The sequence below is a fragment of the Otolemur garnettii genome, unplaced genomic scaffold (assembly GCF_000181295.1).
Source record: "Otolemur garnettii isolate 467f Iridium unplaced genomic scaffold, OtoGar3 scaffold00011, whole genome shotgun sequence".
Lineage (NCBI taxonomy): Eukaryota > Metazoa > Chordata > Mammalia > Primates > Galagidae > Otolemur > Otolemur garnettii.
Window position 1 is genome coordinate 19,801,100 of NW_003852406.1, and position 22,757 is coordinate 19,823,856.

Consider the following 22,757-nt stretch of genomic DNA (forward strand, 5'->3'; position numbering starts at 1 on the left):
TCAATTAATATAATTTATGCCTGGCTTAACTGTACAGTGGAAAAACAGCTGAAGTTTGACTAGATGAATCCACTACAGCTTCCTGTCACTGATCAATGCTCTTCTTGATTTTTAGCATCTGGCAGCCAACTGGAATCGCATCAGGACCTCCAGGAGGACTATTATCCATATCCCATCATTAGGTATAACACTTTTGCCTGCAAATCTATCAGCAACCTCTATTACCCACCACATTATGGCTCCTTGATTGAGTTCAAGGAAGGCCCCTTGTTTTATTCAAATTGGTCTCGGCAGGAAAATGTTCTCAACATGATGAGAGTAATAACACAGGGCCCTCACTTGAAACGGCGTTTAATTTGGGGATTAAGCAAATAAAGTCATTATGTGGGGGCTGCTATTCAGTGGAGAGGTGATTTGCTGTAATTCGCTTTCATCTGTATGAAATGAACTAAAAAGTTGTATTTTTCCCCCTGAAATAACAGATAATGTTTTCCATCTTCTTTAATGATAGAAGAACACAGGCTTGTGTGTGTTGTTGCTGTTACGCCAATAAGCCAGGATATTGCTTGTACACTGTTTTTAATCAAATGTGCAGTCAAAATGATAAGCTACATTCTCTGAAATTATTTAGTTCTAATTACGAGCAGATGGGATGCTTTATTTGCACCTAGGGCGCCTGAGCAAAAGGAAATGCTGTGTGAACAAGAATAATTAAGAAGTTGAATAGTGTTTTTTGCGCTTAAATAATCTGCAGTTTCATGTTAATTAGCACTAATGTAATTATTTAATTACATTTATGAATTGGGGAACTTAAAAGCTGTTGTCTGAAATATACTGGTAAAATAGGTATGCCAAAATGACATGGGAAATTTCAGAAATTTGCATTGGAAGTTCTTTTAAGACATGAACTGCTATCAACATGTTTGGAGTTTGTTTGCTTCTTTATTTTATTTTGTTTTCTTTTGCTTCTACCTCCTATGTTAAGTATTTCTGGCGAGGCCACGTTCCCTAAGCCGACTTAGTACAATTTTGACAAACAGCAAAATCCACTGAATTTCCATATTATGTTTTAGCTCTTTGTTAAGGCCTTTTAGTGAGTGGTCTATTGTAATAGAATTCTGGATTATAATTTATTTGGGCTCACGTGTGAGTATACTTGTTTGTGTAGCATGTGCAGCATAGAAACATAACACATTTAAATACTAATATGGAAAGAAAAAACATTAAAATTATTATATAAATGTAATTAAATTAGTAAAACATTAATAGTGACAAAATAATGCAAACTTTTCAAGATCCTAGAATGAAGATCTACGTACTTATAGAAAAGTTAAAAAATAAAACAAAACACTTGAATTGCACAGAGCCTTTTATTTTTGGCTTTCTTTATGGTTCACAGAAGAAATTCGTTCTTTATTAGGATGTGAGGTAAGACAAATCTGAATTTCATTCTAAGTTAGGGTCTTGTTGTTTTGGTTTTTTTTTTGGTGGGACTACTTTTGCACAAAAAATTAGCTCACACTCAGAAATTGCACTTGTAATTGATTGCAGCCAGAGAGGCTAATTGCAGACCCAATTAGCTGACTGGAGTCCTCAGAATAAGGTACAAGAGGCTTTGCTTCTGCAACTAATTGTGGACCTGACGTGACATTATATAGAAAATTTTGTTTTGCTTTCTTGATTTTATTCAAAACTAGACTCAGAAATAAAGCCCCCACTTAGTTTCCATAAACTTCTTCCCTCCTTCACTCCCACCTCTTCACCCTTCTAAGAACTTCCATGTAGTCAGCACGCAGAGAAGCTTAATACCACAGAGTTGCCAAAGAAGTAAAAATTTGAAAGTAATGGAAATTTTATCTGAAGAATAAAAAATAATTGTAAATGAAAATATCTTAAAATTTCAAAAGGGCTATAAATTAAGAATATATTAAGTAGGAGAATAATCTGGTCAAAGACACTAGAACTAGAAAGCATTATTTTAAATCTGATATTAAAACTAGTTATCTTCTAGATTATACATCTTCAGTTTATATAAATACATAATAAATATGATGATCCTCTCTACTATAGAAATATTTATTTATTAGCAACATAATAGCCATTTTAAAGAAAAACTGCTAATTATATGTTTTCTAAGAGGTAAAAACAAACTCTGATATTTTTCTCGATTGAGCACTTAAAAAGACCATTTAGGCTGGATGCATTGGCTCATGCCTATAATCCTAGCATGCTGGGAGGCCAAAGTGGGAGCATTGCTTGAGGCCAGGAGTTTGAGACCAGCCTGAGCAACATGGAGAGACCCCATCTCTTCAAAGAATTAGCTGGGTGTGGTGGCACATGCCTATAGTCCCAGCTACATGGATGTCTGAAGTAGGAGGATCACTTGAGCCCAGGAGTTTGAGATTGCAGTGATGTATGATCACACCACAGCAATCTAGGCTGCACACTAGAGTGAGACTCTGTCTCTAAAAGTCAAAACCAATAAATGGTTGCACATTTTTTCACAAGAAAGTAATACTTGGGTTTTAATCCTATAATATTTCTTTCTACAACCTGTGTTTTAGGTTCTATAAAAATGACTTGCAGATGTTAAATTAAGTTTAGTAATAGCCAACTGTCACCTCCTACTTATTCCACAGACAGAATTCTCAAGCTATAGCTTTTTTTTGAAGATATGGGGTGCCTATTTTTCATGTACCATATCCCCTAGGAATCCTTCAAGATTTCGGGTATATACAATAGGCTTCTTTGTCAACATGCACCAAGGGCTTACCTATATAGTTCATAAAAATAGTACTTGGGAGGCTGGGGTAAGAGGATCATTTAAACCCAGGAGTTTGAGGTTGCTGTGAGCTATGATGCCATAGCACTCTACTCAGGGGGACAGAGTGAGACTCTTGTCTCAAAAAAAAAAAAAAGTAGACGAAAGTGAAGCAATTTTTCTCTCTAAACATGCTGCAAAAATTCCCTAATCTATTCAATCAAATAATTTCATTTCCAGTGTTGAGACTAATTCATGAGTCAAAATCAGGAGGATTATCAGTTTCAGGCAGGCATTTAACCAAGTTGCAGCCTTGCCCTCTGTTTCTCTTTCCATAGGAAATTTGCTGTAGAATTAGCTCTACACATAATTACACCAGGTCTCTAGCCAATTGAGGCTGTACTAACTTGTTTGAACCCTTAAAGTGAAAGCTAAGTAGCTGATAACTGCATAATATATTGTAGTTGTAGGCATTTGGTTATTCGTTTATGCAGTTTTGCACACATGGGAATAATTACATTCTCCATACTGGTGATCACAGAAAGGATAGCCTTTTGGTAATGTTTCTGACCACAAAATTTTTATAAAGTATTTTGTTATCCATGGCTTGATAATATGAACATTAAGACAATTACACATTGTAGAGTAACCTCTTTAAAGGAGTAGTAATGAAGCTTAATTGACTATTATATATTTCAGGTAGTATTCCTAAATGTAACAAACATTTTTAGCGATTTTCAACCCACAGGAGAGGAAGAATGCTGTTGACTAACGGTCCAAAAAAACTAATTGGCCTTGTAATTTTATAACAAAAAAGTCCTTCTTTCCAAAATATATAGGCTGACCTCTTAATTGGATATTGCATATTTTTATCATTTTCATTTATTAAGTATGATTATAAGAAAATCATCTACAGTGGTTCATAGGAATGGAATATTAGGGTCTATTTTAAGTGAAATCTATTAGTCAAATAAGAACAAACTACAACAAAGAATCCTAATTCCTCTGGAAAAAACCTATGTTCAAATAAAACCTACAAACTAATTTCACTTCCAGTTTCTTTGTCCAAGCTATTTCCTGCACTTTTAATTTAAACCCTGTATTTCTTTATTAGGGCGCATCACTTGTTGCGACATATAAACTCAGTGGCATTTTAAAATATATAGACATCAAATGAGTTGTGCTGAGTATGTGGCTCTGATGCTGTGAGCAGGTATACAAAGCCACTGCCAGTCAAATAAACCCCCAGGGTTAAGTTTCCCTTCATAGGTCTCTTTCTCCTTTAAAAAAAAAAAAAAATAGGAGATGTATTGAGATAGGATTATTTTCTTTTCTCCAAGTAATCTTTCACTTCATTGCTATAATTTATTTAATGACCAAAAGGTAGATATATAGTTCAACTTCTTATTTTTTCTCTTGGGGTATTATTTCAGCAAATTATCCTTAGGATTAAAACAATTAGTGGTCCCTATAAAAATTGGGGGTCTTGTTATTCTGAAGTTCATGAAAAGCAACATTTTCCCAGCTTTTATGTATAGTCACAAAAGCCTAAAAGAAAAGATAGGAAAATTTACTTTTGTGTGCAACTGACAAAGTCCCAAGTGCACATAAGATGGTTGCTTCCTGATTCTATTCTCTCCTCCCAGGAGAAGAGAACTTGAACTCACCTCCATTTGTGGAGAGTGGCAAGGTAGAGGATGGCGGCCATGAATATTAGATCTGAAATCATCTTTTTACTGTGCTTCTAAGCACGTTGGCACCTTTCTACTTTCTCATATTTGAGTTGACAACTCAGAGACAAGACACACTCTGCTCCTTCCACCTCGGGCTGGGAAATCAGGACTTCCAGTCCAATCTTTGCTGCCTTGAAGATATATTTTGGCAATAATATGGAGTCTGTAGTTCAGCTATAGCGTTGCCACACCAGATCTTTGGGACAGCATTTCCCTAAAATATCTTAGGTCTTTTGAGATCAGGAGCAAAGTACACTTAAACCTTAAAACATTTTTATAGCCCAAACTAAAACATGTTTGTATTCATTCATGTTATATTTATCCAAGTAATCCAAATCAGTACTCATTCACTGGTTAGATCAGATTTGGGCCCATGACCCTGTAAGATGTCCAATTGCTCTTGAACTATCTGATGTTGTGCCATGAAACACAGAAACAGCACTGAAGTGGATGTCAAGTATTCCATGCTCTAAAAAGAATTTTGCATCTTCTAAGACAAAACTATAATCTTTGTGATCTTCATTCTCATAAGGAATATTAAAATGTTTCTTCAGTGATTCTCAAGCTCTTTGGTCTCAGGATTCCTTTTCATTCATGATGATTATTGAAGACCCTAAAGAGCATTGGTATAAGTAGGTTATATCTATCATTATTTACTGTATTAGAAACTAAAATGGAGAAACTTTTAAAAGTTACTAGCTTATTTCAAAATAACAATAATAAGTCTATTACCAATATGACCTAAAGAACATATATTTATGAAAAATAACAATTTTCCAAAATAAAAATTTAAGTAAGAAGAGTATCATTATTTAACAAGTTTGCTAATTTCTTAATAGAATATAGTTGGATTCTGGTATCTGTTTCTGTTTTTTTGTTTTGTTTTTATAGTTTTTGGCTGGGGCTGGGTTTGAACCCGCCACATCCAGCATATGGGGCCGGTGCTTACTCCTTTGAGCCACCAGCACCGCCTTGTTTCTGAATTCTATCTGTTGCAATGTTGTTTTGGTTGAGACATATAAAGAAAATCTGGCCCCAGATAAGTGTTTGGAAAATTAATAATATTTCATATATTTTATAAACTTTTTGGGTAATTGTATCTCTTCTTCTTTGACTCTATACTAGACTCTACAATGGTAATTTTGTTTTAGTTGCAATGTGGAATCTGAAATTATATCAATAATTGTTTTGCATTTTGTAACTTATGAGAGAATAAGATTGAAAAGGCAAATAACATCTTAGTACCATTTGAAAATAGTTTTGACCTTGTAGATCCCCTGAAAGGGTCTTGGTACCCTACAGGGTCCCCAGGCCAAAATGAGAGAATCATTGGCTTCAGTTGAATGCAATGTTATACCAGCCACTGACAAAAAATTGAAAAAGAAAAAGTCCTTACCATTTTGAAGGTGAATCCATTCGGCCTGTTTGAGTTTGAGGGTGTTTTTACAACTCACCAAATATACCTACTATGTTTTCTACATTCTTGTAATGAAATTCCCTGATCCCCTTCAACAGCCCCCCCAAAAGAGATTTATTTTAATCTAACTGGCACTGGGTGTACTATATAAATAACCATATTGGACTCTCTCTTGCTTTCTCTTGGTATCCCTCTCTCTTGCTCTCTAGTATCTTGTACTTTCACACTGTAATTAAAACCTGAGTATAACCATAATGTCTAGATCACAGTTCTCCAGATTATTATAAGATATTGGGCACAGTAGCTCACACCAGTAATCCTAACACTTTGGAAAGCCAAGGCAGAAGGATGGTTAGAAGCCAGGTGTTCACAATCAGCCTAAGCAAGAGCAAGACCCTGCCTCTAAAAAAACAGAAAATTTAGCCAGGGACTGTGGTGATTGACTAGGATCCCAGCTACTCAGGAGGCTGAGGCAGAAGGATCACTTGAGTCCAGGAGCTTGAAGCTACAGTGAGCCATGACTGTGCCACGGCCCTCCAGCCTGGGCAACAGAGTGAGACCCTGTCTTAAAAATAAAGAAAAAAAGGAAGTAAAATGCTGTTGGGCATTTATTTTTGAGGTATGTCACATGTCCTCTTCTTTTAGCATTAGAATAGCAAAGGTTTTTTATGAATTAGAGCAATTCCAGATTATTCTGTATTAATGTCACTGTTGCTCAGCTTGCAACCAGTATTTTTTTTTTTTTTTTTGAGACAAAGTCTTAAGCTGTTGCCCTGGGTAGAGTGCTGTGGCATCACAACTCACAGCAACCTCCAACTCTTGGGCTTAAGCGATTCTCTTGCCTCAGCCTCCCAAGTAGCTGGGACTACAGGCGCCCGCCACAATGCCTGGCTATTTTTTGGTTGCAGTTGTCATTGCTCAGCAGACCTGGCAAGGTTCAAACCCACCACCCTTGGTGCATGTGGCCAGCACCCTTGGTGACTGAGCTATAGGCGCCACCCCAGTATGTTTTCTAATCCAATAGAGGAGAGAGGGATAGAGTCACTGCCATGCCTACTGTAACCCTGCGTATACCACTGTGAAGATGTGATGCATTGAACATCACCGGTCACTTGTTACAAAATGAAGAAATGACTGAGAGCTACCACTCCAAACCATCAAATGGAGGCATGGGTGACTACCAGCTCAGGCCAGGGGGATCCAGCGAATAACACTTGGTCACCAGGAATCTGTTGTTAACCTCTCACCTGCCTTGGGAGACAAAAGAAACTAGCAGTCAACCATGGGGTATTAAGCTGGGGATCCCAAAACATGTGTTCTGCTGCAATATCAAGGGCCTGTCACTGTGGCACCAGCACTTCCAAGGGGGCTTTGTCACTGAGCATGGCCATACTTGTTCTTGGATTTCTGAACTGCTGTGAAAGAAAAGCCAGTCCTGACAGAGCTAGTTTTCTGTATGCGAAGAGCAATTAGCATCATCTGATAGGTGTTTATGTGAGAGTAGGGATGTGGAGAGGCAGTGGAGGAGAAGTGAAGACGGAGAAATGATTTCCAGTAGCTCTTTGATGATCAGCCTTACTTCAAGAGAGGACCAAAAGTAGTAGCTGAATAACTTGGGAGGGGCAGCTCTCAGCTCACTTTCTTTGGTGTGAAATGGGGCAATAGTATTTGGCAAATACTCATCTGAGGAAAGAAGAAACATTTCATCAAACGAGGAATATCTTGTGAATGGTGGGGGTGGCCATGAGGAAAGAGGCTGTGTTCTTTCCTAGAGTGATGAAGAGAGAGTGCCCCTTTCTGCCAGTGCCGTTTTAGTCTATGCTGATAAGTTGAATTCTCCAGAAATTCTCCAGATCAGAGAATCCAATTTTAGAAGAGTTGGAAGGAGGGAAGGGAATAATGAGAAAACTAGAGAAAGGGCACAGAATTTAAAAGACAGATTCTCTGTCTTCTCTGAGTAGGGGGCTTCACATATATTTCATTCACTTGTATGGGGATTTCATTCCCTTCGACTGGGGATTTCCCAAGTGCCTGCTCTAACATAGCTCACAGTCTGCTTGCAGGAGCTGGAGTGGTGCAGGGGAGAGGAGAGCAGATAACAAAGGTAAGCAAGCAAGCCAAGAAAGGCGTAATAACAAAGTGAGAAAAGGAGAGTAAAGAAAGGGTGCAAAAGAATGACAGGGAAGGGAGACCAAGAAACCTCTTAGGAAAGAATGGGTGGGATGTGGGTGGGCACACCTCATGGCATTTTCACCCAGCAGCTCAGGAGAGTCCTAGCCACTCTACTCTCTGCCTCCCTTTTCCTCTTTGTGGGTGCTTTATGACAGTATTGGGCCTGGCCATGTAATTCAGGACAGTCTCCTTGTTTTAAGGTCAGCTGATTAGCAACTTTCATTCCATTTGCAACTTTATTTCCCCTTGGCCATATAGTCCAGCATATTCTCATTTTCTGGGAATCAGGGCATAAACATCTTTGAAGGGCCATTATTCTGGCTACAACAACATTTAAAAACAAAAGTGAGAAAAGAGCCCAAAGCTCTTTGTCTCTTCTGGAGGTATTTTCTGCTCCCATTTGGGAAGTCTTATCTTCTCTTTTATTTCATGTAATTAAATTTCTTATAAGAGTTAAATATGTAGTCTCTCAACTATATAATAATTGTTGGTTTCTATGATCTTGGACAAGTGACAAGGCATTTACCTTGAGTTTCCTTTTTTCTGTATATAAACGACAGAATTGGGGTTGACAGTCTCTCAGAACTCCCCCAGTGTACCTCGTCTGACATTTAGAAAAAACCATGTCTTTGTAGATTATATTCCAAAGTGTGATGTCTCATTAACACAGGGCATGTTCGCTGAACCCCCAACCAAAGCCACAACATCCTTATTGATAGTTTCCTACTTAAGTCACTTATTTTACTGTATGCTGCCGGCACTGAGGAGGTCTTTTCACCTGCGTCACACCTCACAATACATGTACCTGATGGTAATGTACATTACATTTTATTTGTCCATGTTGAATGGTCTGTTGCTTGTCACAGAATTTGTCATTGCTGTTATTGTTTTGTGCCTTGGAAGTGCACATAACTTGTAACGTTAAAATACCTTATGTTGATACAGCACTTTACAGTTCACAAAATGTTTTAGTATCTGTTACTTGATCTGTTAGTATCTGTTACTATGATCCCCTATAGTGATGTTTTGAGATTCATATACACCTCTTTATAATGGATATATTTGTAGGGTTAACTGAGTATACAGTTCTATCATAATTCTATGTAGACATTTTATATGGATCCTTGGTCAGTGGTAACAGAGGTACCAACCAAGTCATTTGTTGGAAAACTCACTTCAAGCGTTTGAATGAAACACAGACTTGCTGACTCACGTGCCGCCTATGAGGTGACAAAGTGATCAGACATCTTTTATATTTTAAATTGGACATCATCTTAATGAGACATCTTATACTGCCTTTTATCTTCACTTTAGAAAGGAAATGCATTCACGGAATGCTCTCAGGCACTTTTCTTAATCATACTTTATTCTTTAGTCATTATCCCTGCCTTTTAATAGTCTTGCTATATAAGTTATTCACGATACATCTTTCTTAACATTTGTCTGAATATAGATAGGATTATATATGCAAAATCCAAAGGTTGTATGTAGCAAGTGTACATAAAGACAGCCCTGGAATTGCAACTGTCTATATTAGCTTCGTTATGTGGCATGGTTCTCTAAATTATTTGAGAGATTAATAGTTTTGCAGAAATGACTCCAAGAGCCCATTTGTCCTTCTGCCTCTTTAATTCTTAAATTCATATGCATAAAGCAAAAGAGAGACTTTTAGATGAATTGGAAACTCATTTAATTTCCAGACATTGTCTAGTGTTTAAACACTGACATCAAAGCAAAGAGCTAATTATCAGAATTCATTTGGTCTGAAGCCCTGTTGCCTGAATTGCTATAGTTTTCCTGGTGCTGAAAGGAAATCTGTGTCACATCTTGAAGATGTAGTATTAAAAAATCACTTTATCTATAGCAGTTTAACTTGAAACATGTGTTTGGGCTCACTAACCACAAGGAGGCATTGAAGCATCTCTTCAAAATGTGAAAAACAATTTTATAAAAAAAAAAAAAAGTCGCACCTCCAGTTGCTGAATTTCGTGTAAGCAATTATACCTGCTTGTGAGGGTGCATGCCTTTCAAGTTTATGTTTTGATCCAGTTTTTTGAAAGACCTGAAACACCAGCAGAAAGTGTTGCTGCCGTTGTTTCTTTTGTGGGACGGGTTTAGACCACACTAATCCACATACATTTTCCTTCCGTGCTATTCCCAGTGGGCGGGAAGGCAAACTGCAGGGCTTTTATTAGTAGTGACAGAGTGACTGCATTAACCTTTCTTGGCCTTTGAGATTAAAAGTTCTTTTTGTCTGTGAGCAGAAGACTATTTTCTTCAGTATTAGAATTACTTAAATATGTGCTCCTGACAGCCAGGGGCTTTACCCGAAATCTTTAGAATGATTCTGGAACACGTCTTCGAAATGCCGTATAGAAAGCCCACGTTAAAAAGTCAAAACAATTTTTTTAAGCTGAGCATAATTTTCTTACTTGTCATTTGAAGCATTCATGTCAAATGTCAGAAAAATTCTCCATGTTTTTGTAACTTTGATTCTCACCTCCTTTGTGGGTATTGAGAAATACAGGACCTCTCTGTTGCAGAACCTGCCCCTTAGCATATCTTCCAGAATAATGCTGAATTCTCCCGAGAAGTCAGAACCTCATTCTAAGGAGCTGGATTGTTTCTGCTTCAGAGAAAACTTCTTACTGGAAATGTAGACTGTGACATTTTGAAATTCTCACATGCCTTTTGGCCACATTGACTCGCTCTTTCTGGAATCTGACACCTTCTTTGCTTTTTAGGGTATTCCCAGCCTGTGCGAGAACATATTGCTGATTTCGACACACTACAGAACATGCAGCTGGGGAGACTGTGTGACATCTTAGGTACAGTAGATAGTTTTGCACAAATGACTCTTTGGAATGTTTATCAATGGATATTGATAAAAATGTTTACTTTTTTGCTTATTTTTTTTTCCTCTACAAGGAGATAAATATTTTGTCTTAAAAAACCAAATTTACAAAAAAAGAAAAAAAGGCTCAGCGCCTGTGGAGGGTTTGAATCCAGCCAGGGCCCGCCAAACAACAATGACGGCTGCAACCAAAAATAGCCGGGCATTGTGGCGGGTGCCTGTGGTCCCAACTACTTGGGAGGCTGAGGCAGAAGACTCGCTTGAGCCCAGGAGTTAGAGGTTGTTGTGAGCTGTGATGCCACAGCACTCTACCCAGGGGCATAGCTTGAGGCTCTGTCTCAAAAAAAAAAAAAAAAAAAAAAACACCAGATTTACAGTGAAGTCAACTTGAATAAAAAGTAACATTTTAACCAGTATACTTAGGCAGTTTTCTAAATTCTTGCTGCAGGTTTAGATCAAGAGTTTCTCTCCTGTAAGCCAAAATCTTCATTTACTGAATCTTACAGCGAGCAAAGTCAAAATTTTATATTTCTGTCAATATTGTCCATAATATTATCTGGGAAGTGGAGCATTGTATTTTCATTGTAAAAAGAGAATGAAGGTTAAAGACTTTATTTACATGCAGAACATCTTATTAGACAACGTGAAGTACCTAATGGAGTGAATTTTTAGGAATACCTACCTTGACTGAGTGATAGATATATCTTTGTAAAAGTCAATACCTGATACTGGTTTGGTCAGTTGTTAATCAGACACCAATCTGAGGCCAGGAAAGAGAGATGCCTGAATGTGATGGCTTAGGTTAACACTGCTCAAGGCCAGGATTCAGATTAGGTTTAAAGAATAAAGGTTGCAAAGGCTTAGCAACAACATTGAATCAGCAAGGTACTAGACAAAAATTCAGGATTAAACAAAAATGAGTACCTTACTAGTTATCAAATGATAACTTCTTTGTTTTGTTAAACTGTAATTGCTTTGGCCCTTATTTAAGCAGAGCAAGGAAAGATTTTAAATTATCAATGACCAACTTAGCTGGCTCCCTGGAATGACATACTTTACATGATTCATATATATTTCAGAATCATTATTATTTTATAAATGCCATTTGATAACAAAAATACATCAGTACTAGAAATTTACCGTGTCTGAAAATCATAATCGTATAATTGCTTTAATCTGTTATCAAGGCACCAATATTGTTTTTCAGCAATACCAAAAAAAAAAAAATCTTAATGTCTGGAGATTGATTTATTAGTACTAAACTATTTCAACTAAAAACCTAAGGATAGAAACTGCTGAAGTGCAGCAGAGGGCACACTTTGCTCTAATTTATTTGGATTAATTTTTTCTTTAGCTTTTTATATCCCCTTCTATATATAGTACAAAGCATCACCAAAGAATTTCGTTACAAAAGGTTCTCATTATTGGAAAGACCTGAAAGTATTAGGCTTCTATTTTAAACAATTCAATAATTCAGTCTGTGTCCATATGCCATGGAAAATTTTGCTAATATGAATGTTTCTAAGAAATTATGAACCAAATGCTTTTTCTTGGTACGCTATCTTCATGATATAGCAGAGCAATCACAAAACCTCTTCAAGAGGAATGCTTTAAGTTTAGAAATAATAGTTAGATGAAAGAAAAGAAAAAAGTACTTTCTTATGAAATAAAAATTTGAAAAACTGGAAATATTAGTAATAATTTTATGGAAGAATAAATAATCATCCTTTTATTGCATTAAATGATACCAAAAGGTTTTTGTTTTTTCTACTTATTCAGGAGAAACAATGATAATCCAATCAAGTGGTAAGACTTGTCCTCAGATACTGACTGTGAAGCCACAGTTGTCAAGGGGAAACCCCAATAGATAGTGTTTTTAATTCCTGGATGAGTTCAGCAAGAGACTGGCTGATTTAAACAACTTTTATTTTCATATCAATTCCTTTCTAAAGTTACCTGTCAATTAATTTTGAATATTTGCAAATTCATGTTAAAACTACACTAATACTGGATTAGAGTTAGTGAGATATATTCCTTTGTCAGAAATGAATAGGAAAGGTGAAATCAGCAACATGATTTGTTATTATTTGTAACCTAGAAATTTCTTCCCAAGAAAAAATGTATTCTTCTTTCACTAGAGTATTAAGTTATTTTTGTTGTTTGTTTTGGGGCCCCCATTCTTTTATACTTTAAAAAAAAAAAACTTGCTTAGTTTTAAAACCACTACGATAGTTTGGTTAGCAGTAGTCTCTTCCACCAAATAAAACTTGGGATAACTAAATCGTTCATTCAGCAACTGAATGCAAGTTATTTAAGCACTGTCCCCTCAGTGGCTGTTTGGTTTCAAAATCAAATGGAAGCCACTTAAATATTTACATGTATGGAGTGCTAGTAAGACCTTAGCACTGAGCTACTTTAGACAACATCACCCCTAGATCTGGGGAGGAGATTTCTCCTGCATGCTGTGGTTCTAAGTGTATAAAACTTTCCACTTTCTGAATCTGTTTCCCAAATCCTTTTGGTCAGCCCACAGGTGTCTACTGAGTGGCTTCTATGTACTCCACACAGTACCAGAGCTTAGGGGAATATAGGAAAGGGTATAAAAATTGCCTTCAAGGGGCTTGACAAAACAAGATTAAGAAATTTGAGACAATAGGATGGAACAACAGAGGACACTGTAGTGTTAAATCTCAAGGCATTAATCAAAAGAAGCACACGGTGGCGGGCAGGGTAGGGAATCATTGTTGACTAACTGGTCAGATGCATCTGTGCAGTTCCTTGAGCACTTACTATGTACAGGACACTGCACCGGGTACTGTTTTATATATATAGTACTCTTTCCATTTAATACTAAAAGTCACGCCTCAAATGGCTTTATTCCCCATTTTATAGATGAAGAAATCAAAGCTTAGAAAAGTTACATAATGTGCCCAAGGCCCTAAGGCAGCTGAACTAGAATTTAATCAATCTATGTTCTGTATACTCTGCCAAACTGCACAGAGGAGTCTTTTTTTTAAATTTCAGATTAATATGAAACAATCAGGTTACACTCTTTGTTGTTCGTTAGGTAAGGTCCCTGTTGTAGTTGTGTCCTGCACCCAGGAGGTCTTCCGTATACCCTTACATTGTGCCCATTAGGTAAGAGCACACCAATCTCCCCCTCTCCTTCCTTCAGCTCTCTCCTCTCTCTCCCCAACTTGAATTAAATTTTTTCTCTTTCGTGGGTATGAAGTAGTTCATCCACTGGCTTCATATTAGTATTGAGTACATTGGATGCTTGCTTTTCCATTCTTGTGATAGTTTACCAAAGAGAATGTTCTCCAGCTCTATCTAGCTTAATACAAAAGATGTCAAGATCCATCTCTTTACAGCTGAATAGTATTCCATGGTATACATCTACCACAGATTATTAATTCATTCATGGGTTAATGGGCACTTGGGTTGTTTCCACATCTTGGCAATTGTGAATTTGCAGAGGAGTCTTAAAATCCCCTCTTGGCCATCCCTGCCCAAGAAAACATTTCTAGTACTCCTCCCCTGAGCTTCCTTAAATACCTGGCCCACATGCTTCACTGTGCCCACCATCAGTGCTGTATTTCTCTCTGTCTGTAGCAAACTGCTTTGCCCCTACAGATCGGTCAACTATTTTTTTTTGAATGAATGACTTCACTGGCTGCTGATTTCCCATCCCTACTTCCTAAAATATTGTGCAGCGTGGAGTGGTTAATCTCATCTCACTATTCCACTTGGATCAGATATTTAATTAGGATTTCTTTCTATGTACCTATAAGAAGCACATCTTAAGAAGGAGATTAGGTAAGAAAGTATTTCCTTTAGACCAAGAATCAGTAGATGTACTATTTAAGTAATATATTCTTTGGGAATGGAGCAGTGGAAAGTTTGGTTTCCTGAAATAATCATTGCTGTGGTCTTAATCAGACCATTGGTTTGGACAGGACATTCCCTGAATTGGCCTAGTCAAGATAAGGCAGAAAATAAATTGCAATTTCATCAGCTATCTAAAGTTAATAGCTCTTTTTATAATTTACTGAAGTTAATGGGATAAATTTTTGAAGTAGTATGCAATTCCCATTGATGTTAATGGGAGTTGTGTGGCTAAATCCCTATGTGTTATTTGAAAGTCCGTTTCAGTGGTACCTCACGGTCCTCCTGAAGGAATCATTGTTTTTATTTTGTTGGGGATGGTGTTATTTGTCTTTTCTTTAGAGAAATGCTAAAGACTAAAAAGGCTGGTTAGATTGCTAAAATTAAGATTATGCACAACCAATCCAAATTAACTTTGTGTGGTTTTTGGATCTGCTCTTTATTTTAAACTGCACGTGAATTGGATGCCAGAGTTCATAATGTCATTTACCTTTATACCAGTAATTAACACTGTGCCTGTTGTTTTAGATGCCAATGTGAACGTCATCTACATCTGCTCCCATTATATGAATGAGGAGTTAATGCTGTATTATGGTAAAATCCTAAGTCTGCACGCAGCTGTCAAATCGGGGAACGTTGAGGATAGAAGTGACCTGCAGAACAGGTTCAGAATTATCACCCCTGAAGCTGTAAACATCTTCCCTGTGAGTTTGTCTTCTAATTACTACGGCTTCAGGGATGCAGTAAAATTAAATTGGAAATTGTATAACTTGCAACACTCTGGTACACATCAGTGAAATATTATTGCAAGTTTAACAGCTTTACTGATTAGACCACTAGTTGGACTTTACGAAATAAATATCCCAGTTTAACTTCCAGACTTAGTTGAGCTATCTCTGCCCAGTTTCTCTGTAGTTGAAGCCTAATTGCAATTTTGGGTGGTACCATCAAGTAGGTAAATTTACAATATGTGCCATTCTTTTTCCTTAATTTTGTATGGAAAACACCAAGGCAGAGAAATGCTGGGCCAGCCCACAGTCACAAAGCTAGCTAGGGACAGAAGCTAGACTAGGCTCCTGTTTTCTCAATTCTATACCCTGTTACTCCATGGTATTTTTCCCTTAGGGGAATTTGGCATGATTTACTACACTGCATAATTCATAATGAACAACATCCAGTTTTTATTTAAATTTGTGCAACTTTTAGTGAATGGAATGAGTTCTGAGTGGAACTAGATAAGAGCCTATAAGAAATTCATGGAACCAAGAGGACAGCATTCTAGAATAGGCAGTATAAAAAATGATTTGAAATAAATATTTCTACATTTTAACAGGGATTTAAATTTTCCACATTCAACAACCAACATTTTAATACCTAATTAACTGTGTAATTTGGGGGAGAATTTTTTTTTGTATAATCGAATACTGCGAATTTGCTGGTAAAGTTAACCTTTCTCCGTTTACAATTGAGATGCACCAAAGTCAACTACCTATTACCAGAGAAACTAATTGTATACTTTACATAGGAAGCATCTATGTGTTGATTTACTGCCCATCAGCAGTTTAGATACACAATGGTTTGACGTAGAAGTGGGGAGGAGATGGGACCTGAGAAAAGGCCTGACAAGCCTGGGGAGGGCTGCTATAGCACTTCTGAATTGCTGGTCTACCCAGTGAATTCTCATCAGGGTCTATTCTCTTCTACAAAGATGAGGATTTTATTTTTTTGTAACTGGAAACCTCAGTATTCCTCCAAAGGCCCCCTCCTGAGCTCTGTTTCATTGCCAAGGCAAAGCCATGGACTGGGGAAGCAAGAGAAAGGGCAAGTGACAAAGCATCTCCACTTACGTATATTCGTAGGAACCCTCCAGCATGCTCCACCAATGCAGGGGTTTCTTTGGTGCTTCCTAACTATTGCTTAGCCTCAATGGCATAGTTACTGTGCACATTAGGAAGCAAGGAAATAATTAGTGTTCAGTTAAATTCCTGAATTTCTCCAGCCAGATATTTGAGCTAATACTTCCTATCCTCTAGTGAGAAGTTTCTGCACATCTGAAATACTACATTGAAGAGGTATAGAATGGGGGAGGGGCCGTAGATTTAGGAGAAGGAGAGTGAGCAAACTGACATTTACCAAAAGCTTAGCATATGTTTTCTCATTTTATCCTCAGAACAATGCAACAAGACAGAAATTATCAATCTCCATCAATGGCTGAGGACACTAAGACTCAGTCTCTAGTCCAAGGTTACTAGTAGGACCAGAGTATGATACAAAATCAGTCTACCCCAGTATGTCATGAATTGGAATGACTGCTTTGCTCCAGGATAACCTTGTGGCCGTGGGCAAGCTCCTTTACATCTCTGGTCCTCTGTTCTTCATCTATAAAATGAACTGATAGATTAGATAATTTCAAAGTCCTCTCCAACTCTATAATCCTATTGCCTGAGAAATTTACCATAGCAATTGGGCGGCGCCTGTGGCTCAAAGGACTATGGTGCTGGCCCCATATGCCAGAGGTTGTGGGTTCAAACCCAGCCCCGCCCCCCCCAAAAAAAAAACTGAAAAAAAAAAATTTACCATAGCAAGTCCACTCTTCAGCTTCCAGCAGGAGATAAGCCATTAACATTCACAGACACACAGAGTTACAGTCATAGTATATATAGGTTTGTGTCATTTGGAGTAGCAACAAATAGGCAAGGTTTTAAGTTTGTAGTATTTCCTATAGTTCAAGTTTAAACTATTGCAGTAATTAATCACTTATAGGCAATCAACTTTTTAAAATTCAAAAATTAAATTCTCAATTTCAAATACGTTCCTGCTCATGTTTAGACATGGCTTTATTTCTTTTTAATGGATTTGAGAGATTGTATTGGTGCTGATTTTCATTTAAATGGATAGCTTTGAGGAGGTTTTTTAAATCGTGCCAAAAATCTGTTTGTACATCTCTCCAAATTACTAACATCCTTGAATTCGTAATGATAAATATGTTCTTATAAAAAGTCATCATGTCTATTTTTGGACATTTTAATGTTTATGAAGACATCCTAAACAACTACCTTTTGTCTCAGGTCAAAAAAAAAAAAAATCGTGGTGATACATGAAGTGTAGCCACAATGCAATGGAATTAGAAACATTTTAGATTCTTTTGTCATCTGTGTTAATTCATGAGCTGGATTTACTGATACTGATTTGCTCCAAATGGTCATACAAGACCTTTGGTCAGTAATGTGTCCTCTGCCCTCACTCACTCATATTTGAATCTTTATTAAACCCATATTGAACACAATGCTGTGGTCCATCTTGCCTGGAGAAGAAGGCATGCCCACAGTTGACATTAATACAGAGTTGGGTAAAAAGTAAATAAATGTGTGTGTGTGTGTGTGTGTGTGTGTGTGTGTACACACAGATTTGGGTAGAGTACTTGCCAATGGAAATTAGCAAACCTTGAAGATACAGAAATTCATCCTGGCCATAAATGTGCTCAGAACTTTAAAGTTAGCTTCTATTGCTGCATCTGTCATCCCCTCTTCCCATCTCGTAAATCCACCAGAACTTCACTACTCACCCTATAAAATGGGGGAATTGTAGCAGCCGTGGCATGCCAACTGTGTTTAACTGGGTTTGGATCCTGCCTCTGCTGTTTAGTAGCTTTGTGACTTTGGGCGAATTACTAGGGCCTTAATTTCCTCATCTCCAGAATAGAGATTGTTAATTGATACAGTGTGGTATGGATCAAATGAGAGAACGCATGTCAAAGGCCTGGACCTCATGAACTTGCCATGAGAGGATTGCCACCTTGGAATGCTTTTCTACATGCCCTGAAAAGCCCACAATGAACATTGTAACTCAGGTCACCAGTTCTCCTGGACAGTGATTTTTTTATGTTTCCTCATTGGAGTAATTTTGGGGAAGGGAAAAGAGCAAAATAAAGACAGGGGAAAGGTAATGACCAACCAGATGGGAAACACAAACTCACCAGGTGCTATCATAGCCATCGTCAAATGGAACATTTAGTTTCCTAGAACTGCATTCTCAGCAATATGTTTTTAAAATGGATTTTAAATTATGGCAGAAAAGGCATGTTGCATAGATCTAGGGAGCTTAGAATAAAACACCTAATCTGGAGATAACATAAAATTTACCATTTTCACCATTTTTAAGTGCTCAGTTCAGTGTCATTAAGTGCATTCACATTGTTGTCCAACTATCACCACTATCCATTTCCAGAACTTTTCATCATTACAAGAAGAAACTCTATTCCAATTAAACAAGTCCAGAAGAGGGTGGTGCCTGTGGCTCAAGGAGTAGGATGTTGGCCCCATATACTGGAGGTGGCAGGTTCAAACCTGGCTCCAGCCAAAACTGCAAAAAAAAAAAAAGAAAGAAATTAAAAATAGAATAAACAAGTCTAGAAGAGCTCTGATTTTAAAGGGAAAGTTATTTCAGAGCTCCTTCCCCTTATTTGAATATGAGGGACCAAGAATCAGAAAGGTCAAGTTTTCTGAATCACCTAGCAAGTTACAGATTCAAGCAGGACTGAAATCCCTCGGCTGTCCCCAGTCCAGTTCTCTTTCTTCCCTGCCCAGAAGTTACTCTATAGTCTCCAATGTCTCCAAAGTTTGGAAACTGATATGTCTGATATTCTTTGAAATAGTAACTCAGCATTTCTCTATATTTTTATGCGGAATTAAGTAATTTTTCACTAAAATAAGGGAGTAGGCAGTAGTTTATAAAATTTCCTGAACTTCCTTTTCATTATATTACGTGCATGACATTTCAAGGACTTTATTTTAAAAAGAGGATTTTCTCTGTTTTAATAATCACTACCAATTACTGAGTATTAACTCAATGCCATGTATCATGGTAGGTGTTTTACATTCAAAATCTTATTTTAAAAGCCTTAGAGCAACCAAGCAAATGGGTATTTGGGAATCTTAGAGAATAAGAAACTTAGGCTCAGGTAGTCTAAGTCACTTGCCCAAGTTCATGTAACTTATATAAGTGATAGAGTTGAATTCAGAACTAGATCTATATTCCATGCTGCCCTCTTCTCTAGAGGAAGTAAAACCCATCTTGGGTTCTTGTATTCTATCCTTGAGTACTGTCTTTCTCATGCCCATCTTCATCTGATAAAATACTACCCATTTTTCAGAGTTTACCTCAACCCCAAGCTCTTTCAGAATAGTAGTGATACTAGCTAACATTCAGTAAGTGCTTTTTATGTCCACACACTGTTATAAGTTCTTTACATGCATTATCTCATCTAATCCTCACAACATCCCTATGAGATGAGTACTATGATTATGCTCATTTTACGGATGAGGAAACTGAGGCACAAAAAGAAAGCGTAATTTGCCTTTTTGGCTCTCTCCATTAGTATATGGCCTCTTCCTCTCTCTCCACATCTCTAAGGCCCCCTGAAGCTCCTCATGGCCCTATCTGCCTTGTGCCAGTTATGCATCAACTGTTCATGTTCCTGTCTCCACTCCTCGAAGGCAGAAACATGATTGTTCATTAGTTTTGGTGTGTGGTGACCATCTGGCTCTGTCCTCTGCCCCTATTAGGCATGCCAGAATTATTTATTTAATTGAATGAGACAGCCACATGTATTGCTTATTTGAGTCTAAACTAGTCAAAAAAAAAAAGTTTTCATGGTAAAATGAATGTGTGTCTTGCTGAAATTTTCAAATATTTTCTGGTCATGACTCCTTCCCAGAATTGTTGGCTAGAACCATGATAATCACTATAAAAGAGCATTTTTTCTGAAATAGTCTGTGGTAGAATTTTGGAAAGAAAGTGTCAAGTGAACGGGAAAAGTGTCTTTTTTCCTACTGAGGCATTTAAAGAGTTGCCAGATTAGGAAATGTGTATAGTGAAGAATGCTGTGGGACTTTTTTCTTCATTTTTTGTATTGATTTTCTAGACACGTTAGTGTTAAACCATGCCAGAAGTGTTGCAGAGATGGATCATTATTATCCAAAGGCCGCCAGCCTCTTTCCCTTCTGACAGAAGGATAATTCCACATGGATCAAATAAATACAGATGTGTAGTAATTAGTTCTATTCCCAGAGAGCCTATTTCCAACACACTAAAGATGTGAGCGATTATGGAACCTCACCCCAACAGCTTTTATCAATTTAAACTGCTAAACAACAGGATAGGTCATAACCCAGCCTGCTATTAATAATGTATTTATTATGTGTAACATTATAAATCAGGTGTATGGACTAGGAAAAGACATCTTTTAACACAAATAATGCCATCTTCCCCCAGAAGCATCATATGTGCCTGGCCACTCACCTGATGTACAGTCCCAAGGCAATCAAAAGAATAAAAAATCTCATCCTGGGAAGGCAGGCCTACATTGTCGGCGGGCTCCTCCACAGAGATGATTTGGCTGTGGCAGACATGTTAGACATCCCAATCCTGGGCTCAGAGCCTGAACTAGCTCATCTTTATACTACCAAGTCCGGAAGTAAACGAGTCTTCGACAGTGCCAATGTGCCGGTCCCTCCAGGAATGTCTAACATCTTCAATCAGCAACAGGTATGTGGGGAGCACAGTGGTCTGTTAAAATATTTCACATCCTTTTGACTTTGTTTCTGGAGCCAGCTCTACCCACTGAAGAATGTAGGGAATACAGTAGAACCTCATAACTTGACCACCCAAAGGGCTGTAACAAACTGGGCAACACACAGAGGTGGTCAACATAAGTAACTAGGCCTACTGTACTGATACGTACATGTGGTGCCTGTCTGGTCTATGAGATTAGGTCCACTTAAGGACATGGTCAGTGTAGGGAGGTGATCAACTATGGAGATTATACTTCAATTATTTGAAGGGATCTACTATAGGCCTTCGTGTTTTAAAGTATCTTCCTATCGGTCTTGCAGAAATTGTCAAAATTTCCAAAATATTTGCTTATTTTGGATTAATCATTGAAGACTCTATTGAAATGTATATTTCATTTGGACTAATCTACTATCAGTATTTAATGCCTTAACATGGATTAGTTCATCATCCTATCAGCTAGACAGTCATTTAGTAGGACCTAAAAAATAGGAGCATCCATTTTAGCTAAAAGAAGCAAGTTTGGAAACTTCCAGAGAGTGAAACTCTCTGCCAGGTCACATTACAGAGGGCCGTAGATATCCTTGGCTCTGTGAAAAAAAAACTTTTGGCCCCTCTTAAACAGCCTGCAAGGGAAGAGGAAAAGAGCCCAAAAAGGAGAAGTGAAATGGCTCTAAGAAGAAAACTGTTTTTGGTTATATGTGGGTCATTACAAAAGTTTGTTTTCAGGTTTCTTTTTTTTTTTTTTTTTGGAAACAGAGTCTCACTTTGTTGCTCTTGGTAGAATGCTATGGCATCATAGCTCACAGCAACCTCCAACTCTTGGGTTTAAGCAATTCTCTTCTTTCAGCCTCCTGAGTAGCTGGGACTACAGGCACCTGCCACAACGCCCAGCTATTTTTAGAAATGAGGTCTCGCTCTCACTCAGGCTGGTCTTGAACCTGTGAGCTCAGGCAATCCACCCATCTCGACTTCCCAGAGTGCAAGGATTATAGGCATGAGCCACCACACCTGGCTCAAAGTTTTTTTTATCTTAAGTCTAGTTTGAGAGGTTTCCCCCCTGCCCTCAGCACTTCATTTATTTATTTATTTATTTTTATTGTTTGGGATTAATTGAGGGTACAAAGAATTAGGTTACACAGATTGCATTTATTAGATAAAGTCCCTCTTATAATTGTGTCCTGCCCCCAAGAGGTGCACCATACACTGTAACCCCCTCACCCCCTCCCTCCTCCCCTCTCCCCACTTGCTCATTCCCCTACCACCCCTTTACAAAAGTTTTGAGATATGCAAAAAATCAAGAAATGTAAAACCTGTATGGACAGACTATGTATTAGCCAGTACAAATGTTCTCTGAGTTAGCTC

The 22,757-nt window shown here is 37.7% G+C and overlaps 1 protein-coding gene across 1 annotated transcript in view; it reads left to right on the forward strand.

The window, feature by feature from the left end:
* Window positions 1-22,757, forward strand: part of IQCH (IQ motif containing H) — a 171,257-nt gene that overhangs the window by 50,884 nt on the left and 97,616 nt on the right. Inside the window, exons 6-8 of the mRNA XM_023510007.1 lie at window positions 116-182; window positions 10,828-10,911; window positions 15,351-15,526. Coding sequence (XP_023365775.1) covers window positions 116-182; window positions 10,828-10,911; window positions 15,351-15,526 — 327 coding nt within the window. The remainder of the gene's footprint in view (window positions 1-115; window positions 183-10,827; window positions 10,912-15,350; window positions 15,527-22,757) is intronic.